A 17,074-nucleotide genomic window follows, 5' to 3' on the forward strand; every position below is an offset into this window, starting at 1 on the left:
TCTTACATTAGGCCCATGGACAAGAAAAGATATCAATAAAGATGAGCGAACCTGGAGCATGCTCGAGTCCATCCAAACCCGAACTTGCTCTAAGATAATATGGTTGGTATCTAGGGATCAGCGAACCGGGTTCGGGTTCGAGTTGATCCGAACCCGAACGATCAGCATTTGATTAGCGGTGGCTGCTGAACTTGGATAAAGCTCTAAGGTTGTCTGGAAAACATGGATACAGCCAATGACTATATCCATAATTTCCACATAGCCTTAGGGCTTTATCCAAGTTCAGCAGCCGCCGCTAATCAAATGCTGATCGTTCGGGTTCGGATCAACTCGAACCCGAACCCGGTTCGCTGATCCCTAGATACCAACCATATTATCTTAGAGCAAGAGTTCCTATCAACTGGCCAGCAAGTTGCTCTTTTAGGCTGGGTTCACACTACGCTTTTGTAATATGTTTATTTAATCCGTTTTTAGCAAAAAAACAGATGTAAAACCGATGCATTTGTTTGCATCCGTTTTCATCCGTTTTTCAATTTACTTCTGTTATTAAAAAAAGGATCAAAACAGACCCAATTTTTTTAATGGATACAAAAACGTAGTCTATCTCATTTTTGTGTCCATAAAAAAAAGGATTCATTTTGATCCATTTTTTTTAAGAATGAAAGTCAATAGAAAAACTGATCAAAACAGATGCACACGAACGCATCTGTTTTTTTTTATCCGTTTTTCATTAGTTTTTTGCAAAAATGGAAGATAAAAACAGATTGCAAAAAAGGTAGTGTGAACCCAGCTTAAAGCTATATTTACAAAAAAAAAGATAATAGGCGCCCTCTTTAAAAAAAAAAAAAAAAATACATCCCTTATTACTGAATTCTTATCGAAGTCAATGGAATGCCATTCCAGTGTATTAAATAACGGACGTTGATTAATGTTCATGATAATTATTTTTGCAGATGTTATTTTGCAAACAATAAACGTTATTTTTAGTTGTTCACACATTTTGTTTTCACCGTCCTCTCACTACCAGACGGACATCATTTTGAGAGAAAAAAAAAACTTTATGTGAATATAGCCTTAAATTGGAAGTTTCGATCTCTTTGAATACCAAAACATTGAGTGTTGGTATCCAACGAGACCCGAACTTCAGGTCTCATTGAGTGACTTACCGCTGAACTGGCATCGGGTCAGCATGACAGGTACTTTAAAATGTTTAAAAAATTTTAGGCAGCCACTTCCACATGAATGCCACCAGTTCTCTGCTTTCTAATTTCCCAGAAATAAATATTTTTTCCTTATTTTACCAGATTTTTGGATATGATGATCCGGATAAAATAAAACGTGAATCTGACTTATATTGCATAATGTTTGTCATTATTGGTGTCGTGTCCTTTTTTACATACTTCTTACAGGTAAGTTGATGTTTCTTTTAGTCCTATTAGTAAAATCTTGTCTATAAACCCAGTTTTACTGTCATTACTTTGAAGCGGTGAGTGTTGAGTACATTGCTGCCAAGTCAATGATGTGCCCTCCAGCCGTTCAGAGCGTGGCAGACTGTCTGTCTCTCATCATTGTGGGATCATAGTTACTGTTCATAATGTGGAATGCAATTAAAGTGATAGACTAAAGATGGGGAGAGGAGATTGTATGGCCATTTCAACAGCATTTATATTATTTCTAAAGAGGTACATTATTTCTATTAAACTAGTCATTTCTATTCTGATGTCTTTATCAGGGGCATAGCTAGGATTCATAACTCCCCATAATACAAAACTGTATGGGACCCCCCCTTCCCCACACACAACACAAAGCAGTGCATATATATATATATATATATATATACAGATGTAGCCGGGCTTAACATGAGTTGCAGCCAGGGTTAACTTGATCACAGTAACGCTTTTAAAGGCCCTATTCCACGGAACGATTATCGGCCGTATTCGGCCGATATCGGCCGCTACGGATGATAATCGTCCCGTGGAATAGAGTGCAACGATCAGCCGACATCGTTCATGTCGGCTGATCGTTGCAGTCGCTTGTTTTTCAACATGTTGAAAAACAAGCGACTGATATAGCAGCGATCTGCTGCCGTCGCTCCGTTGAATAGGAGCATCGGCAGCAGACGCTGCTATATCCTATGGGCTGCCCAGACGATTAGCAATCACCCGTGCAGCCCCCTCCCGCACTCACCCGCTCGCTGCAGCCGTGCCGAAGAGCGGCGGCAGCGAGCGGGGAACGAGGAGCAAACGAGCGCTGAGAGCGCTCGTTTGCTCCTCTAAACGACCCATGTAATAGGCCCTTTACTCAACTTTCTAATTGACTTAACACATCAAGTTAACCCTGGCTACTACTCATGGTAAGCCTGGCTACATCTATATATATATATATATATATATATATATATAATCTTTTGCTTGGTGATGTGGCCAAAAAATTACATCTCTTGTGGCCAAAGTGACTGGCAGAGCAGAGAGCCAATGGCTTCCTGCTCTGTCAGTCCACTGTATTTAACTATAAGGGCCCATTAGGAGCCCTTATGGTTAAATACATAGGTGCAGGAGCGGACTACCTTTTGCTTAACTCCTTATGTACTGCAGTGTGTAAGTGACCCAAAGTTCACTTACATGCTGCAACACAAAAAAAGGGTTAAAAAGCAGAAGGCAAGGATCTCTCTGCTTCACTGCTGACCTTGGAATTTGCAGCCAGAACAGAGGTCAAGGGTTATCAGTGTACACCAGTGAAGCATAGATCTCCTTGTCTTCTGCTTTTTAACCCTTTTTTGTGTTGCAACATGTAAGTAAACTTTGGGTTACTTACACACTGCAGTACATATGGGGTTAAGCAGAAGGACCCAGGACCGCTCTTATCTTACCTGTGCATCCCCGGGGCCCCATAGCAACTGCATTGCCTGCCTCCATGGTAGCTACGCCAGTGGTCTTTATATAGCTCCATAATATTTGTCCAGACTTTTTTCTTTAGTTTATTGTGCTTATTTTTCTACCTTTATTCTTTTCATTTTTAGATGGCTGTTGTCATCATTGGTTTTAAATAGTCTTCTGATTAATGCATTTCTTCTACTTTTCAGGGTTTTATGTTTGGAAGATCAGGAGAGGTTCTGACCATGCGTTTAAGGCATATGGCATTCAAAGCAATGTTACGTCAGGTTAGTTTTAGGCTATGTTCACACAATGTCTTTTTTTATGCAGAGAAAACTGCCGTTTTCTTATAATGATGGCCTTTAATAATGATGGTGATCATTATTTACGGCCGCCATGATAAAATAACGGCCGCTCTTTAGCCTGAAAAGATGCTGTGGCATTAGCATGGAAATTCTGTATCTCTGTGTCTATGAGTTAGAACATTGTGAATTTTCTTTTTTTATTTACTAGGAAATATCCTGGTTTGATGACAAGAATAATAACACTGGCGCTTTAACAACAAGACTATCTACTGAGGCTTCTCAGATCCAAACTGTATGTAGAGTCCAGTCAACATTTGATTTACTTAGCCTTTGTAATGCAATAAATACTTTTTACACTGTACCTAGTATATTGTTTTAGGGTAAATTCACACGGGCAGATCCGCAGTGGATTTTACGCTGCGAATTTGCAGCGAAATCCGCTGCAGATACTATGGCAATGACTTTCAATGAGGATACATACTCGCAGCGGGATTTACATCCTGCTGCTAATATGTATGTGACAGCCCCATTAACCCCCGCCTGCCAGAGCATACTTTACCTTTTACCCGCTCCGGCTTGCTTCGACGGCTCCTTCGTCTTCATGTCCCATTCAGCCAATCAGTGCACTGCCGCGCCACAGCCACTGATTGGCTGAACGGGACGTGAAGACACAGGAGCCGCCGAAGCAAGCCGGAGCGGGGAATAGGTAAAGTATGCTCCGGCAGACGGGGGTTTATGGTGCTGTCACATACATACTAGCAGCAGGATGTAAATCCCGCTGCGAGTAAGTATCCTCATTGAAAGTCATTGCCATAGGATCCGCAGCAGATTTCGCTGCAAATTTGCAGCGTAAAATCCGCTGCGGATCCGCCCGTGTGAATTTACCCTTAGACTTTTTCTCCACAGTGGTAAGCACATATGGCCAATTCCCCATAGCCTTCAATAGAGCACATTATTACATTAAAGGGAAACTATCAACTGGTTAGAAGCATCTATCCTGCTAATATGTCCCAATGGGGGCATATGTCCCAATGATGATGAAGGTACGTTTTTGACCTTCACTTTCAGTGCCATTTCAGGACATTAGAACTTCCTTTTATATAATAAGGCATTTCATTGCACTGGGGGTGGGGCTACGAACCAGCCGGCTGACCCCCCCCCCCCCCCCCCCCCCAAAAAAAAAAAAAAACAACAACAACTAATATCAGCATATTAGCATAGCAATATTAGCATATTAAATAAACTTCAAATATGCCCAAAGTCTAAGAAATTTACCTTCATCCTCAGCACCCTGTGTCCTATAGGGACATATCAGCAGTAGTGTTAAGGGTATGTGCCAAAAGTTTAGGCTCGGCAATGTTTGTCCAAGCCCAAATGCATTTGAATCCCAGCATTAGAAGAAAGGCAACCCTAGAGAGTCCTGGAAAACCTGCGTATAGCCACAGGCTGTATCCATGTTTTTTTTGGCTGAACTAGGATTGCATCCAACTTCTCCAGACACTGGGAGTCAAATGCCGAGTGTTCAGGTTTAGACGAATGTTGCCAAACTAAATTTTCTGAAGTTTGCTCAACACAAAAAAGTTGGCTCAACAAAAAATTTGGCTGTATTTTTAACACAATTTTACGGCCATATTTTAGCATTATTTTACTGTGTGAAACTAGCCTCATTGTAATATATGGTCCTCACATGGGGTCAAAGGTAAGATCTGAGGACTTCACAATTTACTTGGTTGGACGTTTTATTGGAAATTCCCTATTCCCTGCTTTGGACAAGGTAATACATAATCTTCAGTTGTCTTAACTGTAAATCTTGATAGCATTTCATAGCAAATAGCACAAGTTCCTCTAAATCTCTATTTGGTTATTCTTATAATGACTTGTTTTCTAAAACAAAAAAATGTGAGTCCCATTTTTCTCATTTTTTTAATTAGGCAACAGGCTCCAGGCTTGGCTTACTTGCACAAAACTTTTCCACCATGGGACTATCCATTATAATCGGTTTCTTTTATGGCTGGGAGTTGGCGTTGCTCATTCTTGCAATGACTCCTGTCCTTGTGGTTACTGGTCTTCTAGAAACCAGGGCCCTTATTGGCTTTGCGAATCGTGATAAAAAGGATCTTCAAGAAGCAGGAAAGGTGCTGTTCAATTTCTACTGCCTATATACTAGTTAACTCTGTGCTAAATGCTTAGCTCAATACAACACAATTCTATTTCTATATGGTGCTGTTATTAAAAAAACAAAAACATAACGACTGCCCATACAAACACACCCTAATCCACAACCACAACACTTTGGCCAACTCAGCTTCTGTTACAAAAGATTAAATAATATGTTGAAATTGCTATGTAAACACAAGAAGTATCACAAGTTAAATCAATGGATATTATAAACAATAGATATGATAACTTTACATTGTGCATATTGTACTTTGAAGTATAGAAGTAGAGCTGGCTGTACGCTAGGGACTGATTTAGCCCCACCAATGGCTGCTTTCCACATAAATTAATGTAACAGATACTTACCAGTGGCAGATATCTGTCGAAAACTTGGTCTGCTGTCAGAGGTGTAGCTAGGATTCATTGGGTCCCATAGCAAGAAACAGCACAGGGCCCCATAACACCTATACAGCTCCTTCCATGCTGTAGCGTGCCCTCTCAATGTCCAGGGGGATGGGGGTTGCGAGCAGTGCAAGGAAGGATGGTGCCAATGACCTCCATAACTGACCATGTCATGGGGCGGAGTGACTTGGTGGTTGGAGCATGCCCTGTCACTGTCTGAGGGGGGTTGCTGGCGGGAAGTGCAGGGGAGGATAGCGCTAGCAGCTGCCGAACCTGACTCTTTTACTGTTCAGGGGAGGGGGTGGAGGAGCGTTCCCTGTCCCAAGGGTGGCCCTGGCTTGGAGGAACGTGCCTTGTCAATGTCTGGGGAGGGGTGGTCAGGTGGTGCAAGCAAAGGATGGTGCAACCGGCCCTTAGTACCATGAAGGTAGGCCATGTTTATTGCCAAGGGGGGTCCGAGCGCCCCTGCCCCATAGTAGTTGCGTTGTCTGCCTCCATGGTAGCTACACCACTATCTACTGTGTTTTCTTTATTGTATGTTCTGCAATTAAACGCCTAAATAAAATGAATGAAAGCCAAGACTAGGCCACAGAGATTTACTGGCCATTTTGTAATCCATGGCATAGTATTCCAAAACAACAACCTTTGGAGGCTAAGTATGAATTATGCCATTCACCATTCAGAAAACATGATGGGACACAGTGATTGGTAAGGAATGTTTGTGTAAACACTTGTCCAGACAATCGTTGTACTGTGTAAGCATGACCCCAATTGGATCAGCTTGTTTATAGGGCCAGTAATAGAGAAAGCATTACTGTCTGATAAGATATATTACATAGTTTCTTACATGTTTTTGTACTATTGGTTAGTTTATAGTGTGTTGAAAGAACATTGCCTATTGAAATGTAAATGCTGCATAAACATTACACCATTTTTTAATATATATATATCTTCTCCTTTATGTTTTAATTATTAGATTGCAACTGAAGTTGTAGACAATATTCGTACAGTTGTGTCCTTAACTAGAGAAAAAGCCTTTGAAGACAATTATACTGGAAGCCTACAGAAACCCTACCGGTCAGATATCTTAATTCCATAAAGAATCTATAAAACTGAGACATGGAGATAAGCAAAACTACAGGACATTCGGGATCACAAAACCATGAATGCTGAGCCTTTGATTCCTGGTTGCTGTAGAAGATGGATGCAGCCCTTGGGTTGCCTGAAAAACAAGGATACAGCCTATGTATCTGAACCTTCTGTAGTTTCGCTCATCTGTAATGGCTATCTAGAACAAAAAAAAAGTATCTTCACCATTATAACTTGTAGATGATATGTTGCTTATCCCCCTCCTGCCACTGCACAGTAAATTAACGTCACTGCAGCCTATGCCTGAGGCCGCAGCGATGATAATTTACGATCGAGGATAACACAGCCGCAGAAGCTGTGCCTGTGTCATCCCCGGCGGGTCCTGGCTATAAGTGATAGCCGGGACCCACCGCAACTCTCAGCACCCGAGCCGCGCTCCGGTGCTGAGAGTTAACCCTATAGATAATGTGGTAAGCACGACCGCAGCATCTATAGGGCTTCAGACAGAGAATTCTCCTTCTACAGAGGGAGAATTCTCTGTCCGGGGCTCTGTGAAGTGATTGCAGAGCCCCGATGGAAGCCTCAGGCTTCCGGTTTCCTGGCTACGGAGCCCGGCGGGGAGAGGGAGGTAAGACATGGCGCACGCAGGGGGGAAGGGAGGATAGGCAGAGTGCGCACAGGGCGCTCTGCCCCCTCCAATGTCTCCCCTGCCGCTGTCACAAGATTGTGACAGCGGCAGGGGACAGAGGAGAGGTGGCAGACATAGGGACATCAGCGCATGGGATCATTATAATCCCATAAGCTGATGTCCAAAAACGACCTGGGCATTGAGGAATCAACGACCCATGGTTGTGAAAGGGTAATTGTATAAAAGTGATCTGAACACTTATAAAATGACTAAAATTAACACCAACATAACCACGTCTTAGATAAAACAAAACTTTCTTACCTGTCTAAATAATACATTGGCATGGACTGTCCCTATCTTCGAAAAGCCAATACATTTGGCACTCCTAAAGTTAGGCAAGCAGTGCCACAAATCAAACTCCACTACTATCAAACTACAGAAGTCACAATAGTATTTTACAATAGCATGGGAACAATGCCTCAGCGCTGCACACTTAGCCAACTGGTCATCCAACCCTCTAAAACAAGAGAGGCTCTACACATGTTTTTGAGGCTTCAATAGATCATATTTCCCCGATGAGTGATTGGCTGCTTAGCCAGTCAGTGACTGGAAGCGTGAAGTACCCGGATTCCAGCCGAAAATTACATCCTGCAGCTGTGGACCCGAGACCGGCGCTACAGAGGCACAGGGACAGGAGAGTTTACCTTGTTAATTATTTTCCAGCACCCCCTGGCTTCCTCCATTTTTTGAATTTCGTGGGACTTCGTCTTTAAAGGGTATTGCATGCATATGACATCATTGTATGATCATAGATGTCTGAATTTTTGAGACCCCATCCGATCCAAAGAAAAAGGGTCCACAATTCTGATTTACCACATCATTTTCTAAGCTTTTCTTGAACAGAAGCACTCCTGGTTACCAGCCGTGCAGGAAGCTAAGAGTATACAACCCTCTTATCCTCAGGATCAATGGCGTACCAGAGGCCAGACTTTTACCAACCATATAGTGATGGCATATTCTTGCAACTTGCTATCACTTTCTTTAGATCAGCGGTGGGGAACCTCGGCCCCGCGGGCCGCAGCTGGACCCTGAGACCTCCTGATGCGGCCTGCGGCTCCCCTGTGATGTGCACCACTCTGATGGGGCAGGAGCCGGTATACACAGCATCCTCTGTGATGGCTGCCAGACACAGGAGGATGCTGTGAGTGCCGCCCCCTTCCCCACCAGAGCGGCGCACGTCTTCCTTCTCCTGCGGGCCGCGTGCGATGATGTCATTTCATCGTGCGCCACCTGCAGGTGAAGACGGGCACAGGTTTGAGGAGAGAGAAGAGGACCTGGGCAGCGTGGGAGCGGAGGAAAGGTGAGTGGGATGTTTATTTTTTTTATTTGGGACAGGCACTGGGGGTAATTAGGCCACCAGGGACATGACTGGGGGGGTTAACTAGGCTACCAGGGACATGACTGTGGAGGTTAATTAGGCTACCGGGGACATGACTGGAGGGGTTAACTAGGCTACCAGGGACATCACTGGGGGGGTTAACTAGGCCTACCAGAGGCATCACTGGGGGGGGGGTTAACTAGACTACAAGGGCATTACTTAGGGGTTAACTAGACTACAAGGGGCATCACTGGGGGTTAACTACAATAGCAGGGGCACTAGGGGAACAATACTTTGCCTTGCCCCAGGTTCTGAGCACCTACGCTACCCCGCTGCCGCGCACAGTATAACATTGAGTGCAGCCCTCGAATGATTTTATTAATGCCCGACTGGCCCTCCACATGGAAAAGGTTCCCCACCCCTGCTTTAGATAGTAACACTGTTCTAAGCCTAAAACCTCAAAAATATCTTTAAAAGTAGACAAAGTTCCCGTAGAGTATTTTTGATAAGTCAGGGCAGTCTCATATCTTCTCATCTATTGACTTCTGTATCAATAAGGCTTAACATTTCACATTTTTTCATCTCATTGTGTAGGAATTCACAACGAAAGGCCCAGATATACGGTATTTGCTTTGCATTCAGTCACTCTTTTATATTTTTTGCCTATGCAGCAAGTTATCGATTTGGGGCTTATTTAATGAAAGTGGGAAGGATGAACGTGGAAGAAGTAATCCTGTAAGTATAAGGCTGTAATATGTCATTATAAAGACGTAACATAATTTTTATGTCAAGTGACTTGATCCCATCATCCCTGATTTAGAGTATCTTGGTCAGAGGCATAGTTATATGATGGTTGACAAGTCATGTGCTTCTGGCTTTGGGTGCCACGCATTTGCCGACAGGCCACTCTGTTCTCTGGGGCAGAAAACTGAGTCTTTCTTCCAGTTGTAGGAAAACCTAGCATGGTGCGCCTGTCCCTGATGTCCAGAGCTAATCCTGGTGTACACTTTATAATGGTGTCATTCCAAAAAACAGCTTGACATTGTCATTTATAGGGTGACACTCAATTTACAAGGATATAGTAACATACAGTTTTCTAGTATTAAATTAAAATTTATATTTTAGGTTTGATGTTGGGGAATGGGGGAATACAAGTAAATACTAAAGTAGACAGATAAGGAGAGGCAACAAGTCCTTAAAGAGAACCAATCATGGAAGAAAGTTAAAAAAAATGTATTCCCTAATTAGATGTAAATCGTAATTTTATTGACATTTGTAAATATAATTCATTATTTTTACTGTCACGTTTTTTAATTATTCACTTTTTACTTTCCTGTCTCGATCCGGCTCTTTTCAAAAGAGCTGGTGCGAGACAGGAAACTCCCGTCATGCAGAGCGGCAGGAAAGGTTCACATGATCCTTTGCCCGCCGCTCCGTTAATACACAGTGATCTCGCGCTATACAGCGCAAGATCGCTGTGTATTATCTAAAGTCCGTCTTCTCTAATCTATTTATTAAGATACAGACTGCCTCTGCAGTCTGTATCCTTATACTTTACCTATCCTCTTCTTCGGTGCAGCAAGGCCGGCGCCGCCATCTTGATTACGTCACTTGCATTCCAGCGGTGGAACGCAAGGCCCATAATTAGGATGGCGGCGCCCGGCCTTGCGGCACTGAATCAGGGGATAGGTAAAGTATGAAGATACAGACTGCAAATGCAGTCTGTATCTTCATGAAGTCTATCTATGAAGATACAGACTGCATTTGCAGTCTGTATCTTTATACTTTACCCGATGCTCTGTTCCCTGGCTGTTCCGGCGGCGGCGCCATCTTGATGACATCACGCTGGAACGCACCGCTAGAACGCAAGTGACGTCATCAAGATGGCGGCGCCCACCAGAACAGCCAGGGAACAGAGGATTGGGTAAAGTATAAAGATACAGACTGCAAATGCAGTCTGTATCTTCATAAATAGAGTTAGGGAGAGATATACTTTCATAATAGGGACAGTTACATTTAGGTGATTGGTTCTCTTTAAAGGGGTATTTAATATAGTTACACTTGTATAACCCGTCAAGTTAAATATTTTTGCAAATACATTCATTTAGCAAACTTGCCTCCTCCTCCTTATATGCAGCTCTTTACCTTCCATTGTTGACAGCTTGATGTCTAGGTTACAGACCACCACTCTGGTCTAAAAGCAGTGGTCTGGGTGGTGTGTATACAGCTATATGTAGATATTTTTATATTATACAGTATATATATATATACACTGTATTTCAATTATAGCGATATAAACACCAGCCAGACTGCAGCTTTTAGAGCAGAGTGGTGGTTGGTAACCTAGACTACAAGCTGTCAACAATGGAAGGAAAAGTGCAGCATATCAGAAGAAGACAAATTTGTTAAATGATTGTATTTAAAAAAATATATTTAAAGCAAATGTACCATAGGTACATTGCATTGTTTTTTTATATGAATAGACAGGCATCGGCACGGGGATGCCAGTGCTGCGTTCCGGTCTATTCCTGGGCACTGGCCTGGCCCGAAGACTGGAGACGGGCCCATCCGCCCCCAGTATGACGATTTCATCTCCCCTCAGTGACGCAGCTCCATCGATTGTAATGGAGCCATGTCACAAACGGGAGGGGGTGTTGCCACACTGGGGACCGGCGGGCCCACCTCCAGTGCTTCATGCCGGGCCAGTGCCCAGGAATAGACAGGCGCCGTGTTCAGAAACCAGGTCACAGGTAAAAAAAAAAGACCACGGCATCGGCATCCCTGCGCCGGTGTATTCATATGAAAATTCGTACCTGATGGTACATTCACTTAAACTTGATGAGTCCTTCAAGTTTACCTATGTCAGTTGAGATGGGAGTATCCCTTTAACGGCACATTCTGTGACAGATATTATAAGAATCTTTTCAGAAGTGATATAAAATGTAAACATGGCTAACTACTTGTACTAAAAATGCTCTTCCCTATCTCAGCTAGTTAAATTGCACATATATAGAACTATTACAGTTCACTCTGGAACCCTTAACATTTTATTTTCTTTACAGAGTATTTGTCATTTTAACTTATGGAGCCGTCGCAGTAGGCCAAACCTTATCCTTTGCTCCTGACTATGCTAAGGCCAGATCTGCAGCTTCCCATCTTTTTGCTTTGTTTAATAGAGAACCGGCAATTGACAGCTACAGTTTAAAAGGACAAAAACCTGTAAGCTTTATTTTTGTATATTTTTATTGCAGTATATTAAAGCGGCACTATCAGCAGATTCTTCCCAGAGAACCTGCTGATATGCCGTAGTAGCTAATTACAAACATAAGAGCATTTAGGGCGTTGCTCAGGGCATCGTCGCGGTCTGCCCAGCCCACTATGCATATTCATAACTGCATAGTGGGCTGTATACACTGCACAAATCCCCCGGGCCACCGCTGATTCTCTCGGAGGTCCCTCAGGACGTAAGTATAAGATAGACTTTATACTTACGTCCTGAGGGACCTCTGGGAAGATCGCTGGTGGCCCGGGGGGGGTTTGCGCATGCGTGGGATGCAGCCTGTCTCCGGCGGGTCTGCTTCCCTGCGCAGCCGCGGTGTATACAGCCCACTATGCAGTTATGAATATGCATAGTGGGCTGGAGGGGTGTGGCGATGCTCTCCGGCCCTGAGCAAGCCCTAAATGCTCTTATGCAAGTAAGAGCATTTAGTGATTTTACAAACAATGCGGGGGTGTAAAGGGCTTAAAGTAGCGGCTATGTATCAGGCTAGGTTCACACTTTGTTTTCAGCATCCGTTTAACGGATCCGTTTTTTGCAAAAAATTGATGCATTTGTGTGCATCCGTTTTTGATCCGTTTTTCCATTATAAAAAAACGGATCAAAACAAATGCATTTTTTTACGCACAATAAAGTACTGTTGACACTACTTTTAGGACCGTTAAAAAAAACGGATCCGTTAAACGGATGCTAAAAACGCAGTGTGAACCTAGCCTTACTGACATACATAGCTACTACGGTATATCAGCAGGTTCTCTGGGAAGAACCTGCTGATAGTGCCGCTTTAAGATACATTCTTACATTTGCTTGCTTTGTGTGATATATTTCTGTGGATAGGAAAAGCTGATTAGGTCTGAGTTAGTCCAGCCAAAAATCCATCACCACTAAGTGGCAAAAGGCTTTGTCACCGAGATCTCGTCAGCTGATATTTAATACTACACAATGAGTCATTTATAATCCTACTGACAACACTGTAGAAATCCACTCACTATAGAAATGCTTTCAATGAAGAATGCAGATGATTAACGGTTTAACCCCTTAGTGACCATACCAATTTGAGCCCTATTGCCCATACAGTATTCTTCATGTTTTCCATTGTTGCATTCTAAGAACTTTTTTTTTTTTTTTCATTTACTCTAACCATATGAGGGCCTCTTTTGTGAAAGACAAGTTGCACTTTTTAGTGCCTCCAATTTGGAGTTCATATAACTTAACTTTTTATTTATTTATTTATTTGGGCAGGGGGGGTATAATAATTTGGCATTTTAACTATACTCTATACTCCTCATGTAGTAAAAATAACATTATACTTATGATGATACTATTGATACCAAATTTATATAGTTTTACTAGCACCAAAGAAAATGTTAAAAAAAAAAATGGCACTCATATCCGAGACCTGTAATTTCTTTCTTGAGGGAGGGGGTTTATTTTTGCTTATAAACATTGTCGTTTTTATTGGTATCATTTTCTGGCACATGCAATTTTTTTGGGAGGCATACTAACATGTTTCTAAACTTTTTGGAAACTTTTTAACTAGCCCCATAACAGGGATGGCATGGAAAAAATTGGTACCTGGCCATTTGTTACAGGTAGCATTCATGTTTTGACTGCAGCATGTAACAGGTTAAAATGCCAGGACTGAGGGATTCTAAATTGCCAGGATCCTTGGTGACTGCAAAAACATAAATGGGTGGTCACTGGGCACTAGTTAAAATTTATGATCAATAAGGCAGAAAAACTGTGCATATTTTAATATAAAAAATGCCCAGGCAATACACAAACAGACCATTGATGTCTCAAAAAAAAAAAAAAAAAAAAAAAGTTTTTTGACAGAGACACAAAAAAAGTTTAGATCAGTCGGGGTCTGAGTGTTGAGTGTTCAGTCTGAGTGTTCAGACTGCGACTGATCAGGAGCTGTGTCACATGACCTAAACAGATTCTCAAAGTCTATGGGGGAGTACATGGCAGCCTGGTTGTCTTCCAGCTAATTCTGCTTTCACATATGCTCGGTGATGGTGCTGTAGAGGTGCTGAGCACTTGTTCCTAGATTCCCGTGTAGATTATAGTTGATGGCTGAGGCTCCCAGCGGTGGTCACTTCTTTATTATACTACACCTGTTAAATCTTCTAAATTTGTAATCATGTTAATATAATTTAAGATAATTTTTATTTATTTTTTTCACCTTAGGGTAATTTTCAAGGAAATTTAGAGCTGTGCCAGATATCATTCAAATATCCATCACGTCCAGATGTAGATGTCCTAAAAGACCTATCTGTCACTATACGCAGTGGGCAGACTGTGGCATTTGTGGGCAGCAGTGGGTGTGGGAAGAGTACTTCTGTCCAGCTGCTGCAGAGGTTCTATGACCCCTGCCAAGGAGCTGTGGTAAGAACAGTATCTATATGATAAGTAATATAGTCCAATATGCTTATTGTTATATAAAGCTGATATTTTATGATTTAGTTCACTGTCTTGGTCTACATTGTGTGTATCTTCTGTGGGTTTGTAGCTATTCGATAGCATCGATATAAAAAGCTTGAACGTGCAATGGCTTCGATCACAAATTGGAATCGTGTCCCAAGAGCCAGTGCTTTTTGACTGCAGCATTGCTGAGAACATCGCCTATGGGGATAACTCCCGTAAAGTGACTATGGAGGAGATACAACGGGCCGCAAAAGCTGCAAATATCCATTCCTTCATTGAAGAACTGCCAGAGGTGAATATTGAGAATCTCTGTACTCTTGATAATGAAAATAATATTGGTCGTCTACATGTGGGATATCACACTTGTGTTATCTGGATATGTTAGCTCTATCTCTTACCTCCTGTCTGCCATATCATATCTAACATTTGTTTGCCACCTATAGAAATATAACACATCGGTTGGAGGTAAAGGCACTCAGCTGTCTGGTGGTCAGAAGCAAAGAATCGCTATTGCCCGGGCACTAATACGTTCTCCAAAAGTTCTGCTGCTTGATGAAGCCACCTCAGCCCTGGACAATGAGAGTGAAAAGGTGAAATTTGTACATAACCCTATACTTTTTCCCCAAACAATATACACAAATCGTACTGATTGATTGAGTGGGCTTGCTACATCGCATCCCTGAACATCTATCTACCAGTTTGTCATTTACGTAATTCATGTTGTTTTCTTGATCTTATGTTGCATTCTGTATGTTAACCCCTTATCATATGTACAGTGCTCTAGAATTGAAGGCAGTTTAAGGCTATGTTCACACTATGTAAAAACAACGGCCACTGTTTGACATGTTCTCCCAGCAGGTACTGCAGTATCAGACGGATGAACATCATTTTCTTTAATTTGGATTGCATGCACATTTGAGTGTGCCTGCAATCCAAATTCCCATTGAAACAAGGGCAATGTACAGCCATGAGAACGGCCATACATTGTGTTAGCAGATGGCCATTGTTTACAGTCTGCCAGACGGAAATAATTTACAAGTCAATCATTTCCACAGCTGTAGGGGAACAGTGGCTATTGTGCAATACATCGTGTGCACAGCGGGCACTGTTCCGTATAGGATACCACACGGTGCATTCTTTCCTACAAGAATGGCCATTGTTTACTGCAAACAACGGCTGTTCTTGTAAAAAAAATACATTGTGTGAACATGGCCTTAAAGAGTCTCTGTCGTTAAATTTTTTTTTGCAGAAATCAATAGTCCAGGCGATTTTAAGAGGCTTTGTATTTGGGTTTATTTGCCAAATATGCCATTGTCTGCATGTAAAAATCCTTTTCCCAGGTCCCCCCACTCCTTTCTGTCATCCACTCCTCAGAATCAGGAAATCTCGACTGTTTTTTCATCAGTCGGATCTGTCTGGTCTATGAAGAGGGGGGAGGGGGAAGGAGTGAGATTAGCGGGCAGCTGAGAGCCAAGAACAAAGGATTCCTCAGTGGGGGAGCTACTCAGAGCCCTAATTAGAGGCCAGAGAGGTCAGTGGTGACTGTCAGAGGAGAGAGCCTGCAATGTGAATGTAAATGAACTCTTTGTTGTCCTAATTCACCTTCCTTGGGCATGCAGCATTAAAGAATCCTGCCCAGATAACTCCTGTAAACAGCTACCCTACTATAACAGGAACAACACAGACCCCATTCTTTGTATAGGACATATTATGGTCACAGATCCCAGCCCTTCTGCCAGTGTAATGATCTGAACTGACAGATCACTATAATGTTGTTAGTTTGGGTCTATATACTCGTAGTTAGGCCAGGACTTATGGATGTAAAGCAAATAAAAAGCAATTCCATATTCCACTCAATGTGAGACTGGCCTTGCTAAAGCAGCATATTCTTATTGTTTTACTGCCATGAAGTCAATAATAACTAATAATCTGCTCTCACATCAGGTTGTACAACAAGCAATGGATGAAGCGAGGAAAGGACGAACCTGCATCATGATCGCACACAGGCTGTCTACAGTCCAGAATGCAGACCTTATCATCGTCATAAAGAATGGGAAAGTAATAGAAATAGGGACGCACCAACAGCTTCTCACCAACAGAGGAGCCTATTTCCATCTAGTAAATGCACAAACTATAACTTAAAGGAAAAATTTTTTATTAAGGCATTATACTGTCCCCAAAAGTTATACAAATCCCCAATATACACTTATTACGGGAAATGCTTATAAAGTGCTTTTTCCCCTGCACTTACTACTGCATCAAGGCTTCACTTCCTGGATAACATGGTGATGTCACGACCCGACTCTCAGAGCTGTGCGGGCTGTGGCTGCTGGAGAGGATGATGGCAGGGGGACACTGAGGTACACAGGGCACTGGAGGGACACTGAGCATCCCTCTGCCATTATCCTCTCCAGCAGCCACAGCCTGCACAGCTCTGGGAGTCGGGGCGTGACATCACCATGTTATCCAGGAAGTGACATCACCATGTTATCCAGGAAGTGACATCACCATTTTTTTCCAGGAAGTGAAGCCTTGATG

The 17,074-nt window shown here is 42.6% G+C and overlaps 1 protein-coding gene across 4 annotated transcripts in view; it reads left to right on the forward strand.

Moving 5' to 3' along the window:
* ABCB5 (ATP binding cassette subfamily B member 5) overlaps positions 1–16,709 on the forward strand; it is a 61,723-nt gene extending 45,014 nt beyond the window's left edge. For 3 of the 4 annotated variants that reach the window (XM_069960480.1, XM_069960478.1, XM_069960477.1), the window contains exons 18-28: positions 1,305–1,409; positions 3,083–3,160; positions 3,387–3,470; positions 5,110–5,313; positions 6,714–6,814; positions 9,427–9,567; positions 11,895–12,051; positions 14,300–14,497; positions 14,622–14,828; positions 14,980–15,126; positions 16,481–16,709. In XM_069960480.1, the coding sequence (XP_069816581.1) occupies positions 1,305–1,409; positions 3,083–3,160; positions 3,387–3,470; positions 5,110–5,313; positions 6,714–6,814; positions 9,427–9,567; positions 11,895–12,051; positions 14,300–14,497; positions 14,622–14,828; positions 14,980–15,126; positions 16,481–16,678 (1,620 nt within the window). In that variant the 3' untranslated portion in view covers positions 16,679–16,709. The remainder of the gene's footprint in view (positions 1–1,304; positions 1,410–3,082; positions 3,161–3,386; positions 3,471–5,109; positions 5,314–6,713; positions 6,815–9,426; positions 9,568–11,894; positions 12,052–14,299; positions 14,498–14,621; positions 14,829–14,979; positions 15,127–16,480) is intronic. The other variant, XM_069960479.1, reaches the window with a different exon arrangement.
* Positions 16,710–17,074: the final 365 nt, after the last annotated feature.

This window comes from Dendropsophus ebraccatus, chromosome 2, assembly GCF_027789765.1.
Source record: "Dendropsophus ebraccatus isolate aDenEbr1 chromosome 2, aDenEbr1.pat, whole genome shotgun sequence".
Taxonomy (NCBI): domain Eukaryota; kingdom Metazoa; phylum Chordata; class Amphibia; order Anura; family Hylidae; genus Dendropsophus; species Dendropsophus ebraccatus.